Source organism: Chanos chanos, chromosome 1 (genome assembly GCF_902362185.1).
Source record: "Chanos chanos chromosome 1, fChaCha1.1, whole genome shotgun sequence".
Taxonomy (NCBI): domain Eukaryota; kingdom Metazoa; phylum Chordata; class Actinopteri; order Gonorynchiformes; family Chanidae; genus Chanos; species Chanos chanos.
Window position 1 is genome coordinate 27729776 of NC_044495.1, and position 27435 is coordinate 27757210.

General features: G+C 41.0%; 2 protein-coding genes across 5 annotated transcripts in view; one reads left to right on the forward strand and one right to left on the reverse strand.

Annotated features, from left to right (window-relative positions):
• Positions 1–286: 286 nt before the first annotated feature.
• On the reverse strand, positions 287–13746 carry lta4h (leukotriene A4 hydrolase). The gene is made up of 19 exons (XM_030785212.1): positions 13591–13746; positions 12601–12731; positions 12097–12217; positions 10347–10415; positions 10086–10190; positions 9532–9584; positions 8626–8698; positions 8227–8367; positions 8085–8108; positions 7457–7527; positions 6393–6504; positions 4123–4267; positions 2713–2816; positions 2071–2141; positions 1898–1952; positions 1545–1640; positions 1311–1393; positions 1053–1157; positions 287–852 (listed from the first exon to the last, which is right to left on the reverse strand). Exons 1-19 carry the CDS (start codon positions 13744–13746, stop codon positions 714–716), a joined length of 1854 nt encoding a protein of 617 aa, XP_030641072.1. The 3' UTR covers positions 287–713.
• Positions 13747–15484: 1738 nt separating this feature from the next.
• Positions 15485–27435, forward strand: part of elk3 (ETS transcription factor ELK3) — a 13155-nt gene continuing 1204 nt past the window's right edge. The window contains exons 1-5 of one of the 4 annotated variants that reach the window (XM_030778216.1): positions 15485–15808; positions 23247–23455; positions 23713–24468; positions 25434–25556; positions 27413–27435. The exon at positions 27413–27435 is cut by the window's right edge and continues 1204 nt beyond it. In XM_030778216.1, the coding sequence (XP_030634076.1) occupies positions 23249–23455; positions 23713–24468; positions 25434–25556; positions 27413–27435 (1109 nt within the window). In that variant the 5' untranslated portion in view covers positions 15485–15808; positions 23247–23248. Of the gene's footprint in view, positions 15809–17622; positions 17636–22376; positions 22441–23246; positions 23456–23712; positions 24469–25433; positions 25557–26132; positions 26659–27412 lie in introns of those variants that run through there. The other 3 variants (XM_030778230.1, XM_030778238.1, XM_030778223.1) reach the window with 3 other exon arrangements.

Consider the following 27435-nt stretch of genomic DNA (forward strand, 5'->3'; position numbering starts at 1 on the left):
CCTGATATCCAATTTAGATTTTTTTGACTGACTGTGCCAGTAAATTCCTTGTGTTATTTCAAAACCCTGACCTTGATACAAAAAAGTTAAACATATTGCATAACACAATGACTTCCTGCACGACAGTCAGTCCCCTTTTAATATACATAAACTGATTGCACCAAATGCAAGCTTCATTTGTACCTTGCTACTCTCGGCAACATTTGTATACTACAAACAGTTAAGCACACATAAACAGAAGATTTTAAAATGCACATCATTCAGGCTTTATTTACGTCAAGAAGACTGAGAGGACCTGTCTTAGTAAGATTTTTATTTGAGGAGCCCTTGAAGCCGCGATCATAAAAAGATCACAGAAAGAGGAACCGTCGTTGCGCAAAAGGAGGAAGATTCCATGTTTAGCGGCAGAAGAAAAAAGAGTGATGAAAGATGTGTGGTGTTGTGATGGTGACATTTTGGTTTGTTCTCTTGCCTTCAGGCAGAGACGTCCATTCAAAAGCACAAAACGTTCACATCATCAGACAAGAAAGTGTTATACAATACCACAGAGATTACTCAAGCTAAACCTGATTTAATATACTGACTTTTATCTGGGTTGATTGAATATAAACACTGCTGCTGGGGTTGATAATACATACGAGAGGCAAAATCACTGACAGAGCCCTGAAACAGAGCCTGGGCTGAGAGTGTAAAGCTGAGGTGAAACATTAGGGTTAGAAACCCGTTTTTTGACTCTGGTCGACCTTTAGGTCCTTGGCTACAAGGTTTGCTGTGACTGGGTGCATTTCTGCACGATGTGCGATGAAGGTCTTGACTGCCTCATCTCGGAACTTGTCAAAGTTGTACACTTCCCTGAGAAGAAAGAAATCAGAAGGAAAGGAGGGAAGATAGATTGAGGTGGGGGGGGTGTTGGAGGTGACAAAGTCATGCTACAGATAAGAAATATCAAATTATCATGTTGTAATTCTGTACAGGAAGTCTTCTGATATCTCTTGCTTTGGTTATCTGATACAGTTAGACCTAAGCAAGATTAATGGACTTCTTGTGGTTACCTGAAGAGCGGACGTGTGAACTTCATCCTCCCCTGTTCTGTGGCCATCTTCAGAGCCAATGGAACTGATTCTTCCCACTTGGCCCTGACACAGACACGGAGCCACCTACACACACAGACACACACACACACAGACACACACGAGATACAGTTATGACCTGATAAAACAACAACCCCGTGTTCATCATTGATCATACACTTGCTCAAATGAAGGTAGACCTAGTCCACTGCTCTCCAGTATATGGTAAAACCAGGTTACCTGGCGCGAATCTCAGCATTTTTAATGCTGTTGAGACTATACACCTCCTCCATCCTCTTCGCATGGGAAAGGGGGATGGGCTCCTAAGGCAGAGGATGTGCAAAAGAAGAAGGAGAGACAAAGAGAGAGAAAATGAGAACGAGCGGAGTTGCTTAATAGCACGAAACGGAAATCTTGTGAATGAGCTTCTTAATTTTAGTATGCCAACAAGAACAACATTGCTTCCTTCTTTACCTCCTGCAGCAGAAGAGCCAGAAACTCAATGATCTGATGAGAAGAAAGTTGCTTCACATCTGCCTGTGTGAAGCTAGCCAGATCCCCCTCTTTAGCCTGGGACGCACACAAATACACCTCATTCCGTGTTCTTCTTCATTTAGTATTCTTTTTCTTCTGTATTATATATTTTTTTCTGAATTCTGTATCTTATTTTCTATCTTTTCTTTTGCATGAATAAAGAAGAAAATTGACAAAATGAGGTTAAAGGCAAGAGGCCAGTTGCTAACTGTTTCTAATGAAACAAATCAAATAGAGACAGGAAAGTGGCACTGAGTGTGTGAGTGTGATGTGTGAGTGTGTGTGCAGCTCACCTTCAACCATCTCTGGCACAATGCAGTGCAAGCATCAGCCATACTGGTGTCATACCTGCACAAACAGATCCTATGTCAGATCCTACATTCCATATGTACATACATACGCATGCACACACACACACACGCACAAGCATGCACACAGCCTGAACCTCTGCGTCTCCTATACTCACTGGGGTTTGACTGGAGGCATTCCTGGAGTGTGCATCCAGCCATTCCAATCCACTTTATTCAGAATGTCCACCTGAGACAGAGAGAAGACATACAACACACACATAAAACAGACACTGAAGTAGGTGAACAGGTGGTTATTCTAATGTACTTCTGTATGCTTGTCTGTAGTATAAATGCATAAGTTTATGTATGTCAAGGAGAGAATATGTGTGTGTGTGTGTGTGTGTGTGTGTGCGTGTACTGTGTAACAGATAGTTACCATTGTATGCCTACGTGTGACTGTAGTACAAGTGCATGTTTTGTATGTGTCTCTACACCTGCAGTCCATATCTATTTTTACTTTGTATGAGAGTGTATGATTGTGTGTATATTTGTTTTATGTAAGTATGCATCTGTGTCTGCCTGCATTGCTCATGTATTCTTGTTGTGTGTGTGTGTGTGTGTGTAATCAGTGTAGTCTATTGCAACAAAAAATGACTTGGAGTAAGATAATCGCTGAATACTACACTACAGGGAGATCAATTTCGTGCTGTGCAAGAAATTCGCAATAGGAGCTAGAAAACACTCTGCTTGTCCACGGTTTGTGACACACCCACATCTGTGTGTGTGTGTGTGTGTGCGTGCTGTATGTATGGTCTCACTTTGTCTTTGAAGTAGGTAAACAGGTAGTTCTTCCACTCCTCTGTGGTCACACTACTGTAGGCGAACAGTTGGATGTATGATTTCACAAAACCCATAAACACCTCTACAAAGACACAGACCAAAGAAAGAGAAAGGGAAAAAGGAATGTGTATGTACTTGTATAATTTTTTGATGTTACAGTTGTTTAAAATGAAAATCAAAGAAGTATATTTGAGTTTTGGTAAATTTGAGGGAATGGAAACTCCGTGTTAATGTTGCAGAAGAATCATAAGGCACTTTAAAATAACATCATTTTCAATGATGTCCAACACTGGATTTTGATACTTCTTATCAAATTACTTGCTTTCAATACAAGTCTCAATTTATCTTTCCTTTTAAATTGCCTCCTGTAATGCTCTCTTGCTGTTATTCTTATTATTCATATCGATCTGTTATTTAGTTCAGCAATATGTGCTCTGATTTTAAAAAGCAATTTGCAAATAAATTCTCCTCTTCTAATTCTTCAGAAACATAAGTGTGCATTTAGAGACTAAACAGCTTGAACATCAAGGTGTAAATCATTCTCTTGTGGTTGATGCACAGACTTGAAAGGAAACTACCCAGACCATGCCGTGCTTAGGCATTCTTGAATTCACAAGTAGCATTTGATGCCATGCATCATCTAAATGTATCATGCAGAAAAACCTATTTATCTGTCAAGGTCAATTTCATCTCATCTTGTGACAACAATGTTGCCTTGGGGCAACATAGGTAAATACTACCTTCTATCTGCATCGGGAATTGGAATACACACTCTGGCTCTACACCCCCTAACTCTGACACAAGTTTACATGAAGGGGTTTTGTGAAGAAAATTACGAAGGAAACGATGAAGAAATTTCTTCATCACAGACAGGAAGACCCTGTAACGGAAAAGCAGCAACATCTTCATGACAGTGCTAAAAAAAAAAGGTGCTTCACGTGTGTTTCATGTCAAAACCATTCGTGGGTGCTAACTTTTTCTCACACTTTGCTGTCTGGTAACACTGCAGGCAGTTTTGTTCGCCGCGCAGTCTCTATTGCTGACGCTGCATTTTTAAATTACATTAGAGATAGAGAGAGCTTTGCACCAACACGCATCAAATTTACAAAAAAAAAATCTCTCTCTTTACAAAGGATTTTTCCTCTGTTTTTAGAAGCTTTAGATGTGTTTTTTTCTACAGGTAGAATTTTTCCATTCACATTTTCTTATATTCTTAAACAATACTGTTTGCTACTCTTTTTTAGAGATATGAAAAAAATGCACATCTTTCTGAGTTCAGTTGCTGTTGGGGCAGGGGAGAGTTGATCTGCATACTCAGCTCTTGTGATCATCTTTCAAAGACACGCTAGTCCAGTATAAACAGTGCTGTCTATAGACTGTGTGTTTACCTGGGCCACCCATCAGCTCCTCTAGATGGTAAAGCAGAGCGAAGCCTTTCTCATAGGGCACAGAGGAGAAAGCCTCATCAGTGTCAACCTCATGCAGGTTTGGCACCAGGTTAGTGAGAGGATTATTCGCCCCAAAGGTATTTACCTGCAAAACATTCACATGTCAGTTTGTGTATGTGTGTATTGGGGTTTGTACATGGGGTTTTTTTTGTTGAGTTTTTTTTTCAACTCCTGAAATCTGATTTTTATTACATAAAAACAACAATAATATTAATAATGTTATTTCTATAGCACTTTCTTCAACCCATGGTGCTTTGCAGTGCTTTACGCAGTGAAACACAAAGTGCAAGTTTAAATGGATTTAAAAGAGAAATGAAAGTAAAATGAGAATAGAAGGACATGAAACACATTAAAGATGTGGTGCATTATAACTCTGCATTATGGTGTAATAGACCCTGTCTGATGTTACTGCAGTAGTAAAGCTGGTTTGTTCACTGCTATTCACACCATCCCAGCTATCCCATATAGCACTGTTTCAACCCCACATTAAGTGCTAGCTTCTTTTCTTGCACTTTTGTAGCCCTCGGTTCATTAGCACTGTTTCTACCCATCTTTGTCTGTAGTTCACTCTTTTACTCACTTTAACAATTTGTGCACTTTTACTTAGCCACAGCACTTAACCACGGCCTGCCCCTTAACAGCTACACGCTTTAGCAATTTGAAACAGAACCTAGTTAAAATCAACGTCAAACAGATATGTTTAAAGTTTCTTTCAGGACTGTGTGGGGAATCCACAGAAATTTGTGGGGTTTTCTAGGAGGGAATTCCACTGTTTGTGGCCGTAGCAACTAAACGTTGATGCAAAGAGAGGAATTTTAAAATCAGTTCAAAAAGCTACAGGTCACCAGTGAACAGTCACTTAAGTGTTGGTGTAGTGTACTCTCTCATTCTGCTGTGTGTTAATATTCTGACAGCCGCATTTTGTACATTTCTGATAGCGCTCTTGAACAGGCCAGATAAAACAGCATTACAGTAGTCCAGTCTTGTTGACACCAAAGCATGTATGAGTTTCTCTCTGTCAGCATTGGTGAGCACATCACAGTCTTTAGAGACATAACAGAGGTGCTAATAAGATGTTTTGCGGACGTTGCTAAGTGGTTGTAAACTTCGATTGCTATCAAAAACAACTTTTAGATTCTTGATGTGGTTTTGGGTTTCAGTGGTAAAGAATCTAGATATACTAGTATATTGCACCTCTGTGTTTCAGAAAAAACGTCTGTCTTATCTTTATTTAGTTGCATGAGAGTCTGAGATGTCCACAAGTTGATGTTATCTATGCATTCATGCAGAAAACTGACAGGCCGGTGGACATTGGGCATCAGAAACAAATAAAGCTGTGTTGTCTGCATACCAGTTCAAGCAAGGCTTGTACTTTTTAATTAAACTTCCCAGTCGAACCACATAAAGGTTAAATAACTGGGTTGTTTGTTACATTGAACCCTTCTAGATTACTGAAATAAAAAAGTACTGCAAATCACTCTCAATTAAGTTGTGATTTGGGGATTTCGGTTTGTAAACTATGCTCCAGCGATCACCTCTTTAAGTCATTTTGTAGTGAGTTTACAGTACAGTCTTAATGAGTATGTATTTACCGGCACCTCTCATTAATTCCTCTATTCTGACTGAAAACATCATAATGTAGTTCTTTACTCCTAATATTCTGCATATTTACCAAATGTAATTATTGGACAACTGTTCTAATGTCACTTAATGATGCCATCAGCCATTCTTTTTGATAAGTATTGAGTAGTTGGTTTATTCTTTTCAGTTATGTAATCTTTGGTTTTGTTGCAGGACTACTGTATAGGTAGTGATGAATACAACAAAGAGGATATAATTACTCTGTAAAACATTCCATGAAACGAGAAATATAATTCACTTGAGATCAGCTAAAAGTCCATAAGTAAACAGTGTCAAGTCGATTATGTAGCAGCTTATAAGTGAAGCTGTGTAAAATGACACATTCAGTGCCTGACTGTGGGTGCCATGTCGAGTCTGTGTAATGATATTTCATGTAGCATTTCTATATTTATGGGTCATGTGGAATTTCTATATTTGTCAGTCACGTGAAGTTAGATGTATATTTGTCTGTCATATGGAGTTCGTATTTGTGTGTCCTGTAGAGGCTGTATGTTTGTATTTCACGCTAATGTTTGTTTATCTGTATTTCATGTGAAGTTTGTTTATTTGTAAGCATGTATGGCTCTTACAGACTCCTGCAGTTCCTTCCAGCCTCCGATGGCTTTAAACTGTCTGAACTGTTCACTCTCCATGCACCTGCCAATCATCCGTTCCAGATACACCGTATGTCCCTCGTTGAGCCTGCACAGAAAGATGGCGAGAGTGTGAACCACTGAGGTTGTGATGCTATCTTTTCACCTCTTCATGACACATGAAGTTTGTGTGTTTTTATGAGATCTTTACAGAGATAGAGACTGTATGAATTTCATATGACTTCAGAGGTGGTGAAACGTGCAGTAAGAGGGGAAACCTCACAGTTTGCTATAATCTCACAAAGTTATCAAGAGAGTGTTTTCACTTTATCACACTTAATTAAACATGGACTTTTACTGTACAAGCTACAAATAATACTCATCTTAACTTAAGTGGAGAATGGGTAAAATGATGATATGCAATAAAAATAATGAAGCTGAATTACAGTAGTAATTAGATTCATATTATAAAATTAAATATAGTACATGGAATTCATTATATTTATTATATATTAAAATATATTATATTACTTTTTAGAATATGTACATAAATACTTTTATAATTGTACATCATTACTTCATTGCATATAATCATTAGTAGTATATACCCAATCAAATATCCTTATAATCACAAACAGCCCTGCTTATCAGTTACTGTGTTTACTGGTGCAGAGTCATAATAGTTGTAATATTCTGCTGATTATGGCTCTTACAGACTCCTTTAGTTTCATAAACTTTCAGCAGCACAGTCAAATGATTATAGAGATACACAGAACGCAACTTCTCACTAAAACCCAAAACCATCTTTTTTTCCCACTTTCAGCACTCAAACACAAATGCCAAAAGGAGCATGTTAGGTGTTACATTAAATATTTAAACAAAGAGGACAAAATTTGAAAGCTGTATTTATTTTAACAGCACCAGTTTGTCACTATAATGTCTTTTTTCAACTCAGTTCTTTCAACATCCGTGCAGATGACTGTAAGTGTAGTTAGAAACTGGTGTTAAGTAACTCAAAGGTGGCATTGCAATAGCGTTGAGACATGTCGTTGGAGTCATACCAGAAATGCTCCCAGGTCTTATTGGTAACCAGGTTACCAGTCCAGCTGTGAGAAATCTCGTGAGCAATAACCTGAGATGGTGGGACAATAGAGTGAGCGTTTATAACCAGTAAACAAGCATACACATACACAAATATTCTCACAGGCGCACACACACACACACACACAAACACACACAAACACACACAAACACACACAAACACACACAAACACTTCACACTTTACCACTGTTTCATATGCATGCAAAATTTAAATTGGTGAAGAACTCTCATTCCAAGTTTCCATTTTATGTAAATCTGTTCTTTAAATGTCACTCAGTCAATGCTTATTCATCATTTAATTATATTCATTTGGTGCATCATTTAATTATATTCATTTGGTGCAAGTGTGGTTTTAATTAAAGCTCTGATTATGTTAATTTGTGAATTCTGAAACTACGCACAAATTGATGGTGGCTTATAAGCAGAAAGGCTTCTGTTTATTTATGTTATGCTGGGACTTTTAATGAAATCAAATGTGTGCCACTGACAATATAGAATATATACTGTATATAAAGTATATGGTTACGCGCATAAATACATGTAAACACACACAAGCAATTTCTCTAACTCTCACACACACCACTTACATTGGCAAGGGATCTGTCTCCAGCCTGCAGATAAAAAAAATGTGCGTGTTAACTACTGTTCAATATGCATTAGCCACAATACACTCTTCATCAGGCCCAGTGCACATATAAATGAGTGTTAAAAAGCTGTGTGTGGACTTACCAGTAAAGTGGGGGTGGCAAATGTGAGGCAGGGGTTTTCCATACCCCCATACGGGAAAGAGGGCGGGAGAACAAGGATGTCATACTGCCCCCAAACATATGGCCCTGCCAGGGACTCCGCAGTCTTCAACATGGTCTCTGTCTAAAGGAGAGAGAGAGAGAGGGAGAGAGAGAGAAATAGAGGCCACAGGCGTTGAAACACCCACCCACACACACACGCCACTAATTAGACACATCTACACAACTGTTATTTATGGCTTATGGTATGGAGACTGAAGCTATGCTGACAGTGGGAAAACACTGTGACAGGTAAAGTTACACTCTGCATTGTGTTAATAAACTAACATTAGATGTAAAGTTCTTCATCTAGCATCACATTCAAGGCCATGTACATTCTCACCTCGGAGAACTCAAATGCAGCCTGGTCCACATACTCTTTCTCAGACCAGACTCTGGTCCTGGGTCCAATTTCCCTTTAGAAAATACACAAACACACAGTGAGAGAGAGAGACAGGTCTCATTCAAATGAAAATATACAAACACACAGTGAGAGAGAGACAGGTCTCACTCAAATGAAAATACACAAACACACAGTCAGAAAGAGACAGGTCTCATTCAAATGAAAATACACAAACACACAGTGAGAGAGAGACAGGTCTTATTCAAATGAAAATACACAAACACACAGAGAGAAAGAGACAGGTCTCATTCAAACGAAAATACACAAACACAAAGTGAGAGAGAGAGACAGGTCTCATTCAAATGAAAATATACAAACACACAGTGAGAGAGACAGGTCTCATTCAAATGAAAATACACAAACACACAGTCAGAAAGAGACAGGTCTCATTCAAATGAAAATACACAAACACACAGTCAGAAAGAAACAGGTCTCATTCAAATGCAAAATACACAGTGAGAGAGAGACAGGTCTCATTCAAATGAAAATACACAAACACATAGTGAGAGAGAGACAGGGCTCATTCAAATGCAGCTTTTAGAAAGAGTGAACTGACAGAAGACAGACGAATGAGAGTGAAAGAGGAGAATCAAAAAGAATCAAAGTGTACAAACAAACACTCGGCATAACACGCAGAGTGATCGTCTGTGGGGAGGTGCATGTGAAGTGGACAATGGAGTCATGTACATGCTGCGTAAGTGAGAAACTACATGGAAAATCGAGAGTGTTTCTTTTTTTCTTTCTCTCTCTCTCTTTCTTTCTGTGTGTGTGTGTGTGTGTGTGTGTTTGTGTGTCAGAGACAGGTGGAGGTGGGCATACGATCATGAGCAAGAAAAAAAATAGTACCTGCTTTCCACTGCTCCAACCACAATGGCAATGAGGTAGGAAGGCATGGGTACCTGGGAGGAGAAAGAGTATTCACACATGAACACACAACTAAACAACTTTACACACACACACACTCACACACGGTAGTCAGCCACACATACGGATCAGATGGAGCCAGAGCTCATTAAGAGAACAGGTTTATATGACACAATACTGATACATGAGTCCCAAACCACACTTACAAACATAATGGCATTTCAGCTACAGCTTAAGACAGCAGATCTACACCCACTTAATCATCACACCCATCACACACATAAAACAAGTGATAGAGCACAAAAAGAGACAAGAAACATGAAACTAAGACAACTCATCCCATGCAAACTGCGACCACAGGCAACGTGACATAAGAACACACATCTCTAACGTGACAATTCACACATACACATTCACACTTTGCCCACAGACCCCTCTCTGGCATCACACATGTTAGAGCTGCAGACAGTAAGAGGAAGTAGGGTGAGGGGCCAAGTGAGACAGAGTTAAAAACAAAGGGCTGAGAAGACACTGACTGGTTGTCTGAAGCGGTATATGATCCTCCCGCTGTCCTGAGGATCGGGCTCCTGTCCATCACGCATAGCGCTCATCAACGCCACCAGCTCCTTGGGGACGGACACCTAAAACAAAAACACAAACAAACACACGCGCGCACACACACAGTTACAAATGGAAATCACATTGACATGTCATTGCTTTATGACTGTGATAACTTGTGATGATCACATGCTAAGTGTTTGTTACTCAAATACTGTTATTACACGCGTGTGTGTTACCTGGGCATAATAAGTGTGTTTCACTGATGGGGTGTCCTGACAGGGGATCATGGTCCGGCAGTGAGTGGCCTGAGATGAGATGATTGGAAGACAAAACAGTCACGCTCTAATTCAGTCACACTCTAGTTCAGTCACACTTTAATTCCCTCACAATCATGTAATCACTCTGCAGCCTCCTCTCTCCCTCTCTCTCTCTCTCTGTCTCTCCTTCTCTACAACATCAATAACTCATTCACTCAAACATAGATTTAACTATAAAACTACAGATCAGCATTCCAGTTTGAGTTCTCAGTATCTCTCACTCAGTCACACACGCACACACGCTCTCTCGCTCACTCTCTCTCTCTCTCTCACGCTCACTCTCTCTCTCTCTCTCTGTCTGTCTCTCTTGCTGTAACTCTCTCTCTCACACACACACAAGCACACACACACATACACACACACAAAGAGCTATCAGTGTTTCAGTCTGTTTTAACTTGCTGAGGTAACTTAATACGGTTAATAGCAGTATCATTTTCCAGTCAGCAAAACACACGCGAACGTGCACACAACACACACACACTCTTCCCTTAACTGATATCAAATTTGGTGATAATAAAAGAGATACGCAGAGATGATTCAGACATGAGGCCATAGCTAAATGCTGTTGGCTAACAGCCATTATGAAGAAAGCCTGCTGTTTGGTAACAGATTGTTAAAGCTTGCGTGTATCTGACAAGATTTAGATCTAAACTTTCATTTAAAAAGACATTTAAAAGGATTTAAGACATTTAAATGGAATATCACCGCCATTTTAGTTTGAACCAAACAATTGGGCAGAAGCACATTACAGCTTATAACTGGGATGTCACAAGAACTAATACCGCAGTAGCAAGTCAATGTCAAAATTCAGAAAACTGCTGAGTCAGTAACACCTAGTCAGACGACATGAGAAAAACAACAAGAGGGAAAAAAAGCACGCAGGAGTGCTGCTACAGCAGTACTACAACAAAACTTAAAACTTGTTAAAACAAAATTTGCACATATTGAGAGAGAGACAGGTAAAGCGTCAGTTGTTGACGTTTTACGTTCAGTAAAACGTCAACAAAATATAACTGGAGCCTTTTAAATAGATATTTACAGACAGTAATGGTCTGTCAATAGGTAAGTAAATTGCTCATGTTTTATGTATAAAATATTTAAGTAGCATTTAAATATTTAACACCTGGTAATTTCATACACTTCCTCAAACCTGAAATCAACCTTGTATCAGAGTTTTTTTTTTTTTTTTTAAGTAGAATCTTCCATATTTTATTACTCTCATATTTTTCAAATTATTGAAGGGAGGCATAAGATTGTTACTTGAATAAAACCACTGTTTGCTGTTAACTGTTAAAAACTTGAGGGTTACGTGCCGTTGTTTGAGTTTTTTATTTGTCAATGTTCATACAAAGTAATTCTTTTTAAAATAAAGGAGTGCCTGTCAAATGGAATTCCTGTTTTTGCCATTGTATCCAATCAGGTATGGAGAATGTGGAATTTCACTGGTTCTGGAATAAACTACAATTCCTTGGAGAGCGAAATCCCTAGTCCTAACTCTATTTCCGTTACAGATAAAAGAAATCTATTCACCTACTCTAACAAAGCAAACTACAGCTTCCCAAAGAGATGGCTATGGCATCTGTGGAATGTTTAATGTCATTTAGAGGTTATTAAATGGCTTTTTATTGGCTTTTTTTTTTACAGAGCAGTGTGAGGCATGAGACAATACCTGGCACTGGCTGAAGAGATATGGATGTGTCTTCCCTGCAGTCTGCGCAGGAGTCAGCCACTGCAAAGCAACAGCAGTTGGAGAGGTCTCATACTCAATCTCCACAATCACATGTTGACCCCTTAACACACACACACACACACAGAGAGAGAGAGAGAGAGAGCCAGAGAGTGGGGGGTGGAAAGAAATTTAATATTTGTGTAAAATTTGATCAGACACAGTACGAGGTAATCTCATTAACGGATAGACATCTACAGTCTTACCCTGTGCTTTGCCAAGTCACACTTACAGGAAAAAGGGGTTTAATTACTGAGCAATTCTGCCTTCCAGAAAAGTTCATTTCACTAAGTTATACAGTACTAACTACTAGTCCTTCCACCATTGCTATGTCATATTGCCAAAAACTGTGTTTGTGAGGGGTGTGTGTCTGCACAGGTATGAAAGTGTATTTGCGCATTTGTGTGTGTGTGTGTGTGCATGTATGTGTTTGTGTGTTAGGGTTACCGTGAGAGTTCAAAAGGCAGGGAGATTTCCAAGGGTGTCCCATTAAAGCTGTGTTTGGGTCCAAATGCAAATTTGGCAACCTGACCATTGGCTGTCACCTTCAAGATCTTCAGGTCTTTCGTATCAAGAGTCTGAGAGGGAGGGGGGGGGGTGTAAGTTGACTGTACATGAGGAAACTGTGTAACACTAAAAAAAAAAAAAAAGAGAGAGATCTACTTCTGCCCTGATGAGAGCAGTCTTTTGCAGACTGGCATCTAACCTTAATTTAGCCACCTGACCCTGAATCAGCCACAGACACTAGTAGAGTCTTTACAATGGCACATTGAATCTATTCTGATGGCTGGTGGTGACCCAGAGCCCTATAATGATTCTTACTGTTTGCTTTTTCTTATTTTGACAGCTACCTGTAGGTCTTAAACACAGCATCATGCAGACCATATAGTGCTCTAAATAACCTCTGCCAACACTCTGTCTCCTACTGACAACCTGACACCCTCAAGTGAAAAGTCCACAAGCAAGCAACTCACTAATATCTGAATCAAAGTCCAGAGCACACACAGATTTTACACACACGCACACACATACACATACAAAGTACAACACAAAAATACCTTTGTGACATTTTGATACTGTTCGGTTAAACTCCTGTAAGCAGCCGTATGCCCCAAAACTAAAGATCCAGGTCTTGCTAAAGGGACTATGAAGTCACCATATGCGATCATATAAATTTGAAAGGCAGTGTGTACAGCGTTTTGCAGAGCTGCAGACATTTACAGCATGTCGTTATGTTTTACGATTATGCAGACTCTGTGCAAAAGTAAAGGTTCGCTACACTGTAAATGCCAGCGATGCGTAATCTCTGTGACTGCTGAAACTTGTATATATTGGCACTAATACTTCTGACGAGAATAATATTACTACCACTGTTAGCTATTGTTAATATGTGCTCACTGTAAATTAGCACAACACGTTCAGAAACAGAGATCTTACCAGAGAAGAAAACGTGTCCTGCAAGATTTCTACAGTCAATGCGACTTTTCCTTTGAGGACATGGCTATCAAAGTCCACATAGTAGGTCAGGTTCAGGTGCTTGGTCACGCACTTATCGAAAGAAGAGAACGAACAAGGGTCCACTACCGGTGCCATGGTTGGGTCAGAGAATGGGCAATCTGGTCCGATGCTTCAATTTAACCCAGACAGTGTCCCACGTGACCGCAGCTGCAGAGTTGCGTCGTGGGAATAGTAGTTTTTATTCTTCTTCTACGCTCCATGACAATCAAAACGAAAATGGAGCTTTATCGCCCCCTTTTAAGTAACTCGAGAAGGCACAACTGTAAGAACCTCATTGTCTCTGATTATTAAAAATAGACATGATAAATGTGGATTAAAAATAGCTAATACGGAGACAGGTATGACTAACATAACTTTATGTTATATGTATGTGTATATATATATATATATATATACACACACACACACACACACGCACATAAATAACTTCAACTATTTCAACTATTTCTATAAAGTATATTCTTCCGTTTTAGTTTAATGACAATCTCGATTTTATGCACTTCGTTGTCCTTTGTTCGATTTTAATATCTATGTCCAATGTTAGATTCTTTCAGATTTTAAACGATGCACTAGAAAGAGGATGCAAAGCAAAATGACCTAAAACACACCTATAAAACTACGAAACTATAATCATATATTACCTCACACTTATAAGTACTAAATTCTACCAGTGCTGAAGCATTTTCTTACGTCTTATCAATTATAAGCATACCAAGTGCTATACATTTAAGCCACACGACGAAAAAACTGAGTTGTATCAGTCAAACGATAGTTGTCTGTTACATGATGGCTCAAATTTGTCCATAAGATGGCGCAAATACACCCGTTTAGAATCCATGAGAACCAACCGGTGAATTTTGAGGAACTGAAATGATTACATGCACCACCTAGCGAACGTCGCCTAAGGGAATTACTTGGTTTATACAAGTTTGCGTTGTCCGGCAGATGGCGCACCATCAGTGGAAAATGTTGATTCCCCATAATTGCTAAGTTTTAATCACTTGCATATGTCCACCTCAGACTTTAGTGCTCCGTCACATGATGGTAGACCTTTTATTGTCACAGTGGTTATCAACCGCAAGCACAGTCCACACATACTGTGTCTGTGTCCATATGGTGTGTGTCCGTTTTTGTGCAGAAGAAATTAAGCGTGTGTGTGTGTGTGTGTGTGTGTGTGTGTGTGCAGATGTTTTGTTAGCCTCAGTTTCCTGTCAGGGAAAGGATTTCCCTCCAGGAAACCGGAAGATGAATCCACTCCCATATGGAGCCTCCGCGCCCCCTCCCCCTCCCCCCAGCACACACACACACACACACACACACGTCCAAGAGCTTAGATGACAGTCATAATCAATCAGCGGGTGCACAGAACAGAAATACAAAAGCGTCGCAAAACTTTACATTGTGCAAGTAGAAACGCAATAAACCATCAGAAAATACAATAGGACTCATGATAATTATGATAAAACAGATATTGCAGTGGACTCCAATTTCTGCAACATCACTGACTCAACTTTCTGCAGGGACGGAAAATATTGTTATCTGTAATTAATCCCGATCCTTTAACATAGACAGGATAGGTACGGAGAGGACGTTAAATGTAGACAAGAACAAAATATTTTACCCCAAACTAAATTTTTGACGCGCGCACACACGCGCTCGCACACACACAGACACACACAAGCAAATATATTTGCGTGGAGGAAGGAACAAGGGCTCCTCCCAGCGGTCCTGGTCAGGAAGACGGTGACGTCAGTCTTAGCGGCACAGGGCGCAGATTCGGGTTACAATATTACTATGTATGCGTGTGTGTGTGAGTAGAATAGAGCGATGTTGGCCATCAACGGGCCGAGCGCTTGGAGTGAGGAGGAAAAACGTGTTTACACAGACGGCCGAGTGCCTAGGGAATAGAGCGCGAGGGGAAGTGAGCCGGCTAGCTGTCTGCCTGCACTAACTTCCTGCTCACTGCTCAGAGAGAGAGAGAGGGAGAGAGAGAGAGAGTGTTAAAAAAAAAACAGACGGGATCCCATTACAGTCGGACTGAGCTGCCGAGACGACCGACAGCATGGAAAAACAGCGCATTTTACGGAATTCTTTTTAATATAAAAAGGACAGAAGCACTTAGAAAACACAAACCTGGGTAGGTATTAAAATGCACGATTAATGGCATATTGATTACTTTATATACGTAGATTTTTATGCGTGAGCATGTGGTTTGAATATGTCATTAAAAGTGGGAGAACCCCCCCAAAATATAGCATGGTAATTTGATACAGCTTGGTCATCACAATGAACTTTGTATAACTGACGAGAAGTGTGAAATCTTTACTTGTTATGTAGTACAGATTGTCTGTCTCTCAAATGTTATTTTTCCCAGTTATTGTATTAGGTTAGCTCGATAAGGATGTATGTTCAGGCTTGTTGAATATGTTTAATTTTGACTAAGGCCAGTATGTCTTTCCATTTCCGTTATATACGAATTTAACTATTCTGACTTATACTTTGTCAATTTTTGTTTTATTTTCGTACATTCTTCCTGTTCACTTAACGTTTTGTGTTGTTGAAAGCTGGAGTGAAATGGCGCTCGTGCAGCTTTAAAAACACTAGTGGAGTTTCTGGTTTGTCTGGAAACAGCAGCAGACTAATTGCCATGCGCTTCCGGATTGAAACTGGCAGCAGACAGCATCTTGAAAATGAGTCACTGGAGCAAACAAAGAAACTTCAGTTCGCAGTCAAAGTGATGTGGCTCCTGCATCTAGTTGTGTCAGATGTTATGGTGATCATTTCAAGTTCTTTTTTCAGTATAAACCTATGCGCCCTGACAGACACAGACCTGAAGCGTCTCTCTTATACGGTCTTGTTTATGGCACAGCAAAAGTAGGAGGAGAGAAGGAGAGTCAAAGTAGTCTTCTACAGCTCTGTCTCTCGCAGTAGCTGGCTGAATTTTCCAGTGAGAGTCTCGGAGCAGGAAGAGCGCACATTTAGTCATGGCTTAGTAATGTCTGCACACACGAAGTAATCTCATTACGAGTTTCCGCTCAAACTACAGTGGAGGGGCTTGTCCGCTCTGTTTTTTTTTTTAAACGGTGGCGTCTGCATTCCATTAAAAACCGAATATCTGCAATGGCTAACTGACGGGCTCCCGACTTCACAGTCGTATGAATTTTCTGACCGTTGCATACACTGCTGTTAGGGAAGGGGCTGGGAATGTCGGTTATTACCATGCCCACAAGAGCGCATCAACCACCGTAACATACTCACCTTGTACCCTCCCCCATCATACATGACACCCCCTAAGTTTTATGAGAAGATTCATGTGGGAAAAAGTAGCTGTTCCAGTGATACCAACTGTAACCCATGTTCAGTCTTTCACATTCATTGCGTTAAATTATGGCTCCTTTCCAAATTGGACTTTATTGCGCACGCCAGAGTGTGCCACCACATCCTCTTCAAGAGTTCGGACTTTCAACTTTAAATATAATGCTTGAACACAGTATCTTTAGTATTTTACCGTTGGATGTGTGCTGTTGGAAGTTGAAACGGGGTGGTTTATTAAGGGGTAAGGGGTGACATCAGTAAAACAGGCAGGATTTTTATTGTGATTTTTTGTCTTGTCCCTCTTTAGCAGCAATTGCCCAGTCAGTGAATTATGGCTTCATTTTTTTCATTGCTTTTCACTCCATATTCATATTAGTAACAGCAAAATGTGTGTAATTTTCTTAAAGTGGCAGAATGAGGGTGAGTTGGTGTGGTTAATTCCATTCTATAAACACACACAATTTGGAAACATGTTAAGTTTAAATTATGAAAATATTAGGAGGTAGGTTCTAATCTGACTTTCCTGGAATCCCCCCATTTAATCAATCATAAAATTATAACGTCTGTAAAGCAAACTGGTAATTAAACATAGACCATAAAGCTGTTTTGATGCAATCTCTGAAAGCTTGAGCAAAAATGGCCAAAGAGAGTGTGTGCATTAAACTCGCAAATCTAAGCTTAGGTTGATCCAGCCGTCCCTATTGATTAGGCTTAATCCATCACATTAATCAGATGTGGCCCAAAAGAGATGTTTTGTTATTGTAACCCATTTAAAGCATGGCTGTCTTTTCAATTCATTCTTCAGTGAAGACTTGTGGTTATATGACACCTACAAAAAAAATCACACTTTTCTCCCTCAACTGCTGACAATACAAAATCATTATTCATACCTTCTTCAATAAAAATGGGGTCAGTGACCTTCTGATTCACATGCATTTAAGTGAGGGATAGTGGTTCAGTTTGATAAAAGTTTCTGTTCTAACATATAAAAACATAGCCTACTTCTTATGCCTTCAAATGAAGTCTTGGTTTTCACAAACTCTAGTTTCCTCAGTTATAGGTTAAGAGGCTGAGCTGTTTTTGACATCTGGAGATTCCTGCTCTGGTTTGTTTATTTTCTCTGATTAGTGGCACTGGACATCAAAGGTCCCATAAGTCATACCTGACTATTTCCTTTGACCTGCACCATGCACATGTATGCTTTCTCCATATGAGCAGGACAGCAATATTTAGTCGTACAAAGACGAGAGGGAGAGGAAACCTCCTATTTGTCCCCTCCACGCGGTCCCTGTGTTTCCGATTCACTCCCCGCAGCAGGAATTCCTACCTTTCAGTTGGGGAGCGGTGTTCCCAGGAAGACGCCCTTCAAAGGAGAATTGGAGGAAGTCCTGATTTAGACAGTTTTACGGTCGCTTAATGCAGATGCACAGCTCAGAGGATGCTTGAGCAGGAAATGGCTTTATCTCGCTTCTTTTGGGGGTTGGAAAAATGGGGAGGGGGTGGGGGGGATTGGCTTTCAGTATGAAATGAACTTAAAGAGATACAAATCATCTACCAAACAGAGGCAGGAGTAGGACTAATGATTATGAAGCTGGAAGAAGTAAGTGTGTGTAAAATATTCGTGTCTGAGTTTGTGTTTGGCTGACCATGAATACATACATGTAAAAGTGTGTGTGTGTGTGTGTGTGTGTGTGTGTATATATGTAAGGGACTTCCTGGTAAATATCTGCAGCCTGTCTTGGCACAAACTGAGTCCTTTCTGACCACATCCTTCTTTGTCACTGTGGAAACATCCTGGACTGAGTTATGAGTTTAACCAATGTCTATGTCTGAAAAGGGGCATATATCTGTGTGTGTTATTCTTACTCACTCTTTCTCTCTGCAGTACTTAGACACATTTTGAAATAACAGACTCACCAGAGAAACATTCAAAACACAGTTACAGTTACAGCCCTGAATCTAATGATGGATATGAACATAAGCTCTATGACTCCCAGATCTAAAATAGTTAAGATCTTGCAGACTGTAGGTCTGTTCAGGTCTAAGTAGTTACTTTGTGAATCACACAAGTTTTGGAGGGAAGCCGTAGTACAGGCTTTAAAATCTGTCAGGCTGATTAACGTGAATTTAGCTGTGGCCAGAGAAAAGGGGAAACCGTATTTGTGTATACACTCTGGAACATGACAAAGACTTTCCCAAAATAAGCCACGCTGCAATCGGGGAGTTTCTCTCAGCCAATAAAATATGCTAGCTGTCAGAGCTGTCCGCATGAGTGAGTCAGTCCCTCTCCGTTCTCTCTCTCAGTTCATCAGTCACTGTACCTCCAGAGACAGCAGGAAGGGCTGTTGTAAAGGCCAGCCCGCCCTGTTTGACTGAGTTATAGGCACCAAAGGGTATGATGTAACTGCAGTTAAAATCCCTTCACTGGCCACATTGGCAGAGACACACACACAGGTTAAAGAGGCTATTGGTGGAGGAGGCGGAAATAGAAGAGAAAACAGAAGGGTAACTGGTTTAAGCAAGTTTAGAGTGATTTATCCTCTGGTTCAGGTGGGGTTTTGGGCAGGTAAGCTCGGGTGTCTCACTTGGACCATTTCACATGATCTCTGAATCTGTCAGTCATGTACTGACCCCGCCCTGTGCTGAATCTGTTTCCTGTACAATTGGAGACAGGTCAGGACACAATACTCTGACCCTAGGCTCCTCCCTCTTCTGGTTCTTCCTTCCTCTTGTCTTTTCCGTCCACTGGGTAGAGACACTCACCCCCTTCCTCTGTTTTACCTCTCGGTCTTGCACCCCTTTACAGGGCTTGGAATCATAACTAGACTTGTGCTCTGTTAGTAAGAGGCTGATCTATGAACCTGGTTCTAGTTCATTTGTGATGGCCCTACCTCCACACGTTATCACAAAAATTCAGTCATTATCCTCCTGTCCCTTGCATCCTAAATACCTCCATAAACTACCCCATCCCAGTCAGTATTCCCATTCTTAATCCTGTCCTGTATCACCCATCCACAGTCACTGTCTAAATGTCAACCCAGTATCATCGTATCCTTTTCCAGCACCAAATTCCATACCATTCTATCTGTCAGTCCATAGCCACCCCACTCATTCTCTTACACTACAGTATCCAAACCTAGGGATTCTTATTCTGTCCATTCTCACTCATTCTGTAGCCCCCTTGTACTATATCTTCATTACATCCCATCCTTTACCCCACTTTGTTGCATCTCATGGGTTTCTTGTAAACGGTTCAGAAATGTTTGATGGGGTGGTGATATTATCAGCAAAAAATTTGTGAGTAAAGCCATCAATATTTGTTTATCTTGGTAGACTTAGTGGTTTCTGGTACTACATTTATAGTGCAGAGTCAGTCTCATTGACTCAACCCTCCTCTCACCACGGCCAACCATACAAAGATCTGCAAACAGCTAAAACATTTACTCAAAATATATGCCTAATGCATTACTGTGAAAGTACACACACACACAAATACACACACAGATATACAGAGGCACCCGACGGCCACCGTTTTGGACATGTTGGGAGTAATCAGACATGTACCCACACAGAGGTCACCCAGTGTGGTGCTGAAATCACACACATTTTTGTAATTACATACACGGTTGGTTGTAAATTGACCAACCAATGAGTTAGTAAAAGTATAAATCAGTCAGTTTGAAAAATTGTGTGGCCAACCAGTTAATGTCTGTGTGAGAAACTTTAAAGCTCATTAGTGCTGTAATCATGTCCTTTGCTAATAATGAAGAGCAACTAAGACCTCAAAAGTCAAACACAGACAAGGATAGTGCTACTGCATATGCATGGAACACTGGCATTTGCTTTATTCATGCATTTCCCTTTAATACTAACATATGATGACATGATGTACCTCTAATGCTTTCGCCATGATTTTGCTCATTCTTCATTATCCCACCAGAATTTTTTTTTTCATTTGTCAGTGAAAAGTCATTTATGTATATCAGTTAACAAGGTAGTTGCTAAAGAACTTACATCATTGCTTTGACTAGTAAATCTGTGGCTTTGTGAAGCTGGATGGAAAAACAACAAGAGTGTGACAACCAAAGTGACTCATTCATTATCGTGATGAGATAGCATGCTTTCTGTCATTACGGGCTTTCGTTACCTGAATAGCAACTGCTGTGGTTATTTAAATGTCATGGAACCTCAAAGTTCCTCTATATCTAAACTTACTTCCAAACTTGTGCAAACGTGGCTTGTCTTCCATCACAGAAAAGAAAGACAGGGAGAAAGAAAACTCTTTACGGTTTCCTCATTCTGAAGCCGTTCACAAAAAAGTATATCTCTACCTTTATCTTGTTTGTGGGCAGAAACAGTTTTTACTGTGTGTGTGTTTTCGGTAGGTCAGTGTGGAATCACACCACTCTTGCTGCCACTGTTGTTACAGCTGGAACATGTTAATGATTAGTGTGTGTGTGTGTGTGTCTCTCTCTCTCCTCTCCAACTGTCTCTCCACCATTTATCCTCCCCTCCTTTTCTCTCCAATCCCTCGCTCTTTCTCCCTTCTCCCTGTAACTTCTTACTCTCATCTTTACTCATCCCTATGCTTGGCTCTTCCCTCCAAATGCTACCTTCTTCTTTCTGTCTAAAGTGCCCTTTGTCACCCTTAAACTTTCCTCCAGTAGGAACAGAAAAAATCTATCATTCCTGAAAAAAGGGATAAACATGTCTTATTCTCCTCTCTATTTGAATGTGTGTGTGTATGAGACAGTTGAAGTAGTGAGACAGATTAAGTGGTGTGTGTGGTTCTATGTGCTAGGGCAGGGCTTTCTGGTTAAATTATTGAGTAGAAATGACCGTTAATGTGGAGCTGGAAGTGTTCATAGACCAGTGCGTGTCATGCTGAGCAGACAGTTTTTTTGTGTTTGTTTTATTTTTGTGGTGAATGGGAAAGTGTACCTGAACAGTTTTCTACTAAAACCAAATGCCTTAGCATTTTATCAAACACAGCCTTAAAAGTCAGGCTTGTCCAATCAGAGAAAAGATTGGAAGTATTTCTGTTAGATTGTACTGATCATTGTTGTTGTTCAACCTGGAAGAACTGTGTGGTGTCCTGTAGCTGTGCCTTTGTGTTTGTTCCAGTTGGGCACTAGAACTGTTCACAGGTCAGTGTGTATTTCAGACCATGCAGTTACTGTTGTTGTTTATGCATGTTTGTTAATGTGCAACAGAACAGGAAATGCTTGCCGAGTTAGATGAGGGGCAGCGGTGGTGTTTTTGATCTGAGGGAGACACAGCGAGAGAGAGAGAGAGAGAGAGAGAGAGAGAGGAGGGAGAGAGAGAGGGATAGAAAGAAACACAGACGTAGAGAGGGAGGGAGAGAGAGAGGAATGGACAGAGACATGGATGTAGAGAGGCAAAGGGAGAAAGGGCAATTCTGGCGAGGGATAAGGTTCTATTCTAGTTTTAATGGTTCGTATTAGGCTTGATGCAGTACACAAGATTCATCTAAATGTGCTTATTCTTCTAAGACAGCCATGTTCATAAACTGGGACTCAGAATGTTTGTTGTTTAGTGAACGTCAGTTGGCTCAAAAAGCGATTTATTTCTATTTTTTCTTGCTTTCCTTAACTTGCCTCATGACTTGGGAGTAATACTGGACAACAGCTTGATTAATTAAGTCCCATTTTCAAGATATGTTTATTCCTGTATTATAAACAGTAATATGACTTTCTTAAACTGAAGAACACCATCAAAACCATTTGTGATAATTTCTGGTGTTCTCACTACATCCATTAAACTAAACTACCAGTGTGAATCTACTGAACCATTAAACTAACATTACAAATGTGAACCTACTGAGCCATTAAACTAATATTACCAGTGTGAATCTACTGAACCATTAAACTAACATTACCAGTGTGAACCTACTGAATCATTAAACTAACATTACCAGTGTGAACCTACTGAGCCATTAAACTAACATTACCAGTATGAACCTACTGAGCAATTAAACTAACATTACCAGTGTGAACCTACTGAACCTGCTCTGCCACAGCCTCCTGGAGTCAGCCTGTGCTTCTTAGGACACACACCTCAAATCAGTCAGACTCTACTTGAATCTCGCACTGATATAGCTACTTACCTCAGTCCCCATGGTGATGTTGCTAATCCATGATGTGTCACCTCTCTCTCTCTCTCTCTCTCTCTCTCTCTCTCTCTCTCTCTCTCTCTCTCTCTCTCTCTCCCTCTCCCTCTCTTTCTTTCTCTCTCTGCAGACATGGAGAGTGCTATCACTCTGTGGCAGTTTCTCCTGCAGCTGCTGTTAGACCAGAGCCACAAGCACCTGATCTGCTGGACGTCCAATGATGGCGAGTTTAAACTGCTCAAGTCTGAGGAGGTGGCCAAACTCTGGGGTCTCCGAAAGAACAAGACCAACATGAACTATGACAAGCTCAGTCGTGCGCTACGCTACTACTATGACAAGGTTAGAAACGCAAAAGCACCTACACATATACTCACCAATATCAACAATAATCAGCACTATGCTATCTTTAGGTTAGTTTTGTCCACAAAGATGCTAAGATATATAAACTACTGTGACTTCAATAAACAAACAAATTAAAACATACAAATAAAGGAGCTCCAAGAAAGCTGGATGACTAACAGCTGAATGTCATTGTCTCCCCCCCTCCTCTCTCTCTCTCTCTCTCTCTCTCTCTCTCTCTCTCTCTCTCCCCTCAGAACATTATCAAGAAAGTAATTGGTCAGAAGTTCGTCTACAAGTTTGTGTCGTTTCCTGACATTTTAAAGATGGATCCTCAGGCAGTCGAGCTGGGGCGGGATGGAGGCGGAGCAATGCTTCAGGAGGCGGAGTCTGACGGAGGGGATGGGGAGGAGTCCTCAAAACTGTCCCTGTCATCACTTAGGAGTCCTTGCAGGAACGAATACCTTCACTCCGGTCTGTACTCCTCCTTCACTGTGAGCTCCCTCCAGGGCCCACCCTCACTGCTGCGACCAATCAAAGTGGAGAAACAGCAAGGGGTGGAGCGAGGGGAGGAGGGACCAACTGTCATTAGATTTGTCACCAATCGTTCAGATAAGGTGGTCTCTCTCCGCTCCTCTCCTCCACCCTCCTCTGCAGAGGTCTTCTTCACCTCTAAACCTTCCCCACACACCTCCCGTACCCCCTCACCCCCTAGTAGCCCAGCCTATCAGCTGCGGCCGGGGCGCAGCCCTGAGGCCAGGATGGACGAATCAGAGCAGAATGCTCAACCTCTGAACCTATCGTCAGGCCACAGGGAGCGAGCTCAGGCACAAGTCCCTCCCCCTGAGAGGAAGGCCAATAGTAACGGACTTCCTCCAAAAACCAGGAAGCCAAAAGGGCTTGAAATCTCTGCCCCTTCAATACTGCTTTCAGGAAATGACCTTGGTTCCATTGCCCTGAACAGTCCAGCATTGCCATCTGGGTCATTAACACCAGCCTTCTTTACTGCACAGGTAAAACTACTCACACACACACACACACACACAAATCTTCTTCACTGTCAAACGCAAACTCTCCTCCACCACCCTCACAGCTACAAACAAGAGCCTTCTTAATTTACCCTAAGTAAAATAAGACACACACACACACACACACACACACAGCAACGGTGCTCTAGGGAAGCGGATGGCAGGCAGACTGAGCTGACAGAGAGAGAAAGAGGGCTGTAAAGGGTGAAGGAGAGAGACAGGAAAGGAGAAACCTGTAAGTGAAGCCATATGCTCAACTCTCTACAGTAAAATGACACGAAAGAGGGAGGGAGGGGGGGAATGGAGAGAGAGAGGGACAGAGAGAGAGGGAGAGTTAGAGAGGGAAAGAGACAGACAGAGTGAGAGAGAGGGAGGGGGAGAGAGCGAGATATTGATTTCATATGTTGCTGAACAACCGGAACCTGGTTCTAAGGTCCCTGACCCTTAGGGAATGGGAAATATCACACACACACACACACACACACACACACACACCCCTTATTTGCTCAGTCAGAGGGAAGACCTGTCCTGCTTCGTTTCATAATAAGCTCAGGTTGAGTAAACTGGTCTGTCTACTGCCAGTCCACGCTATGTAACTTAGACTTAGACTTTAATCGGATTCAGCAAACTATAAAAAAAAATAGAACTGTATTTTTGTGTATTTTGTCAAATTCAGATGTATACTATTATCAGTCCTGTTCACATTACTATTAAATTCAGTGACAAGGAGTCTGAACTATAACCTATATCCTCAACTCCCAGTATACACCCCCACGCAAACTGTCTCTCACACAGCATGACACACGCATATGCCCTTTACTCCCAAGACACACACACACACATACATATTCTTTTTCCCTGACTTGAGCCCTTCCATACTGAGAAAGAATTGCTACCTTTTCAAGGTTTCTACATTCCCATTCTCTCTGACTCTGTCCCTTTCCCTGCAGACACCGTCTGGTCTGTTGCTGACTCCCAGTCCTCTTCTGTCCTCCATTCATTTCTGGAGTAGCCTGAGTCCTGTCGCCCCTCTCAGTCCTGCTCGACTACAGGGACACGGCTCCCTCTTCCAGGTACACACACACACACGCACACACACACACAGTGTGTCATCACTTTCAGTTATGACTGTACTTCTTACTGTAATGTTGTTTTAAGGGTTTTCAGGGAGTACACAGTAATAAGCAGTGCTGTTTTTATCTGTTGAAACAATGGAAAGCTGAATATTTGTAATGTTATTATTGTACAGGGATAGGGGTAAGGCATTATACAGTTAAACAAACAGAGCAGGTAATACACTTTACATAGTATATAGTGGTTACACATTGTACAGTAGAATTGTGTTTTGTGTGTGTGTGTGTGTGTGTGTGTGTGTGGTATGAGAGAAAGAGAGAGGGAGAGATCTGGGTTTGAAATCAGGGGGAAGGTGCTGTCCTTGCTCACAGTTATCTGTGTTTCCTATCATGGGAGCTGGGCAGAGGAACAGAGTGTCTCTTTCAGTGTGTGTGTGTGTGTGTGTGTGAAGGCAGTTTTACTTGAGTGTGTATTTGAGCCCTATGTGTATGTCCGTGTTCAGTGTGCGTCTGTGTGTATTTGTGCTCTTGTGTGCATTTCTGTTTGGTGTCATGTTTCGGGGCTCATGTGAGAAGGAGAGGGGAAATCCTGTGGATACTTCCTGTTCTGACCCATGGGAGACTGTTTCAGCAGGGCGGTGTGTGTGTGTCAGAGAGAGAGAGAGACTGAGACTGTAAGTTCTCGATTTATTCTCATCTTGAACATAAATATGCAGTACTAGTCTGCATATAAACTTCACTGGCCAACAGGAAATCTTTTGGTGACCAAGGCAACAGGCCACTCCCAGACAAGAGCAGCAACAAATGTACACTTTCCCCCCACCACAGTAGTAGACACACACACACAAAAAACTCCCCTACACTTACTTCCTCCCTAGGTGACTGTAGAGGGAGTTTTCTGTCTGGTCACATGATTGCTAACTCCTGGAGTGATTGGTTATGATGAAAAAAACCTCCTGGCTCTTGTCATTTTTTCTTCCCTCTTTCAAAGAACTGTTCTTTTTTTTCCTTTTGATTCTTTTTTTTTCCTGAGCTGATGTTATTCAGCTTCTGTTAGCACGAGGCACACAAAAGGCTCTATTGCTTTGTCATCTATTGTCTCAGCTTTTTCACTCACCAAGAGTACAGAATTTAAACGTGTGTACAAAGACAAGGATTGACACAAGGATAGAAGTGTTTGAAAAAAATCTTGGAAGCAAGGACATTTTATTGGTCTCCATTTCTTGAAATCCCTTTTTAGCAAAGGTACGCCTGTCATTTTGAAAACAAAAAGTGCCAAATGGTGTGTGTGTGTGTGTGTATTAGGGTTTGGAAATAAGCTACAGATGTTTCCTCTTTGTGTTGGATACAGGAGGAAAAACAGCTTCCTGTTAAAAAAAATGAAGGGGGTTATAACTGAAAAAGTGAGACTGTGTGTTACACTGTGTCCAGCCCTCAAATAACAGGAAGTTCCTCTCCTAGCATTACTATGATGCATTAGTGGTCATGAGCCACTGACACTGTGTGTATCTGTGTGAGAAAGCCTCTTTGTGTGCACAAGGGGGAGGGAGAGGGGGAGAGAGGGAGGGAGAGAGAGAGAATTAAAACGAATGATATTAAAAATTGCATGTGCTCAAAATATCGCACAATTATCGTAATGAACAGTTTTCTATAATACATATAAAAACTTTCAGAAAGGGAAGTTTTATGAGGTATGTGATATGTGTCATTTTCACTCATTGTGACTAATGTTTCATGAAATAAGTACACAGATCTTTAGTAAATCCAGTATGTGACATAGGGGCTCATAGAGTTTAGTGTTACTGTGCTGACTGTGGGTTTGACCTCTGTGTCCTGTATTCTCTCTTTGTCTGTAGTTTCCCACTCTGCTAAATGGACC

What these genes read in the sequence shown, in the direction of transcription:
- lta4h (XM_030785212.1), bottom strand. Translation starts at nt 13,746, where the DNA reads ATGGCACCGGTAGTGGACCCTTGTTCGTTCTCTTCTTTCGATAAGTGC. An exon ending in TATACCGCTTCAGACAACCA is followed by an intron (nt 9,585 to 10,085) that starts GTCAGTGTCTTC and finishes TTCTCCTCCCAG; the next exon opens with GTACCCATGCCTTCCTACCT. An exon ending in ATGCCTCCAGTCAAACCCCA is followed by an intron (nt 1,953 to 2,070) that starts GTGAGTATAGGA and finishes CTGTTTGTGCAG; the next exon opens with GTATGACACCAGTATGGCTG.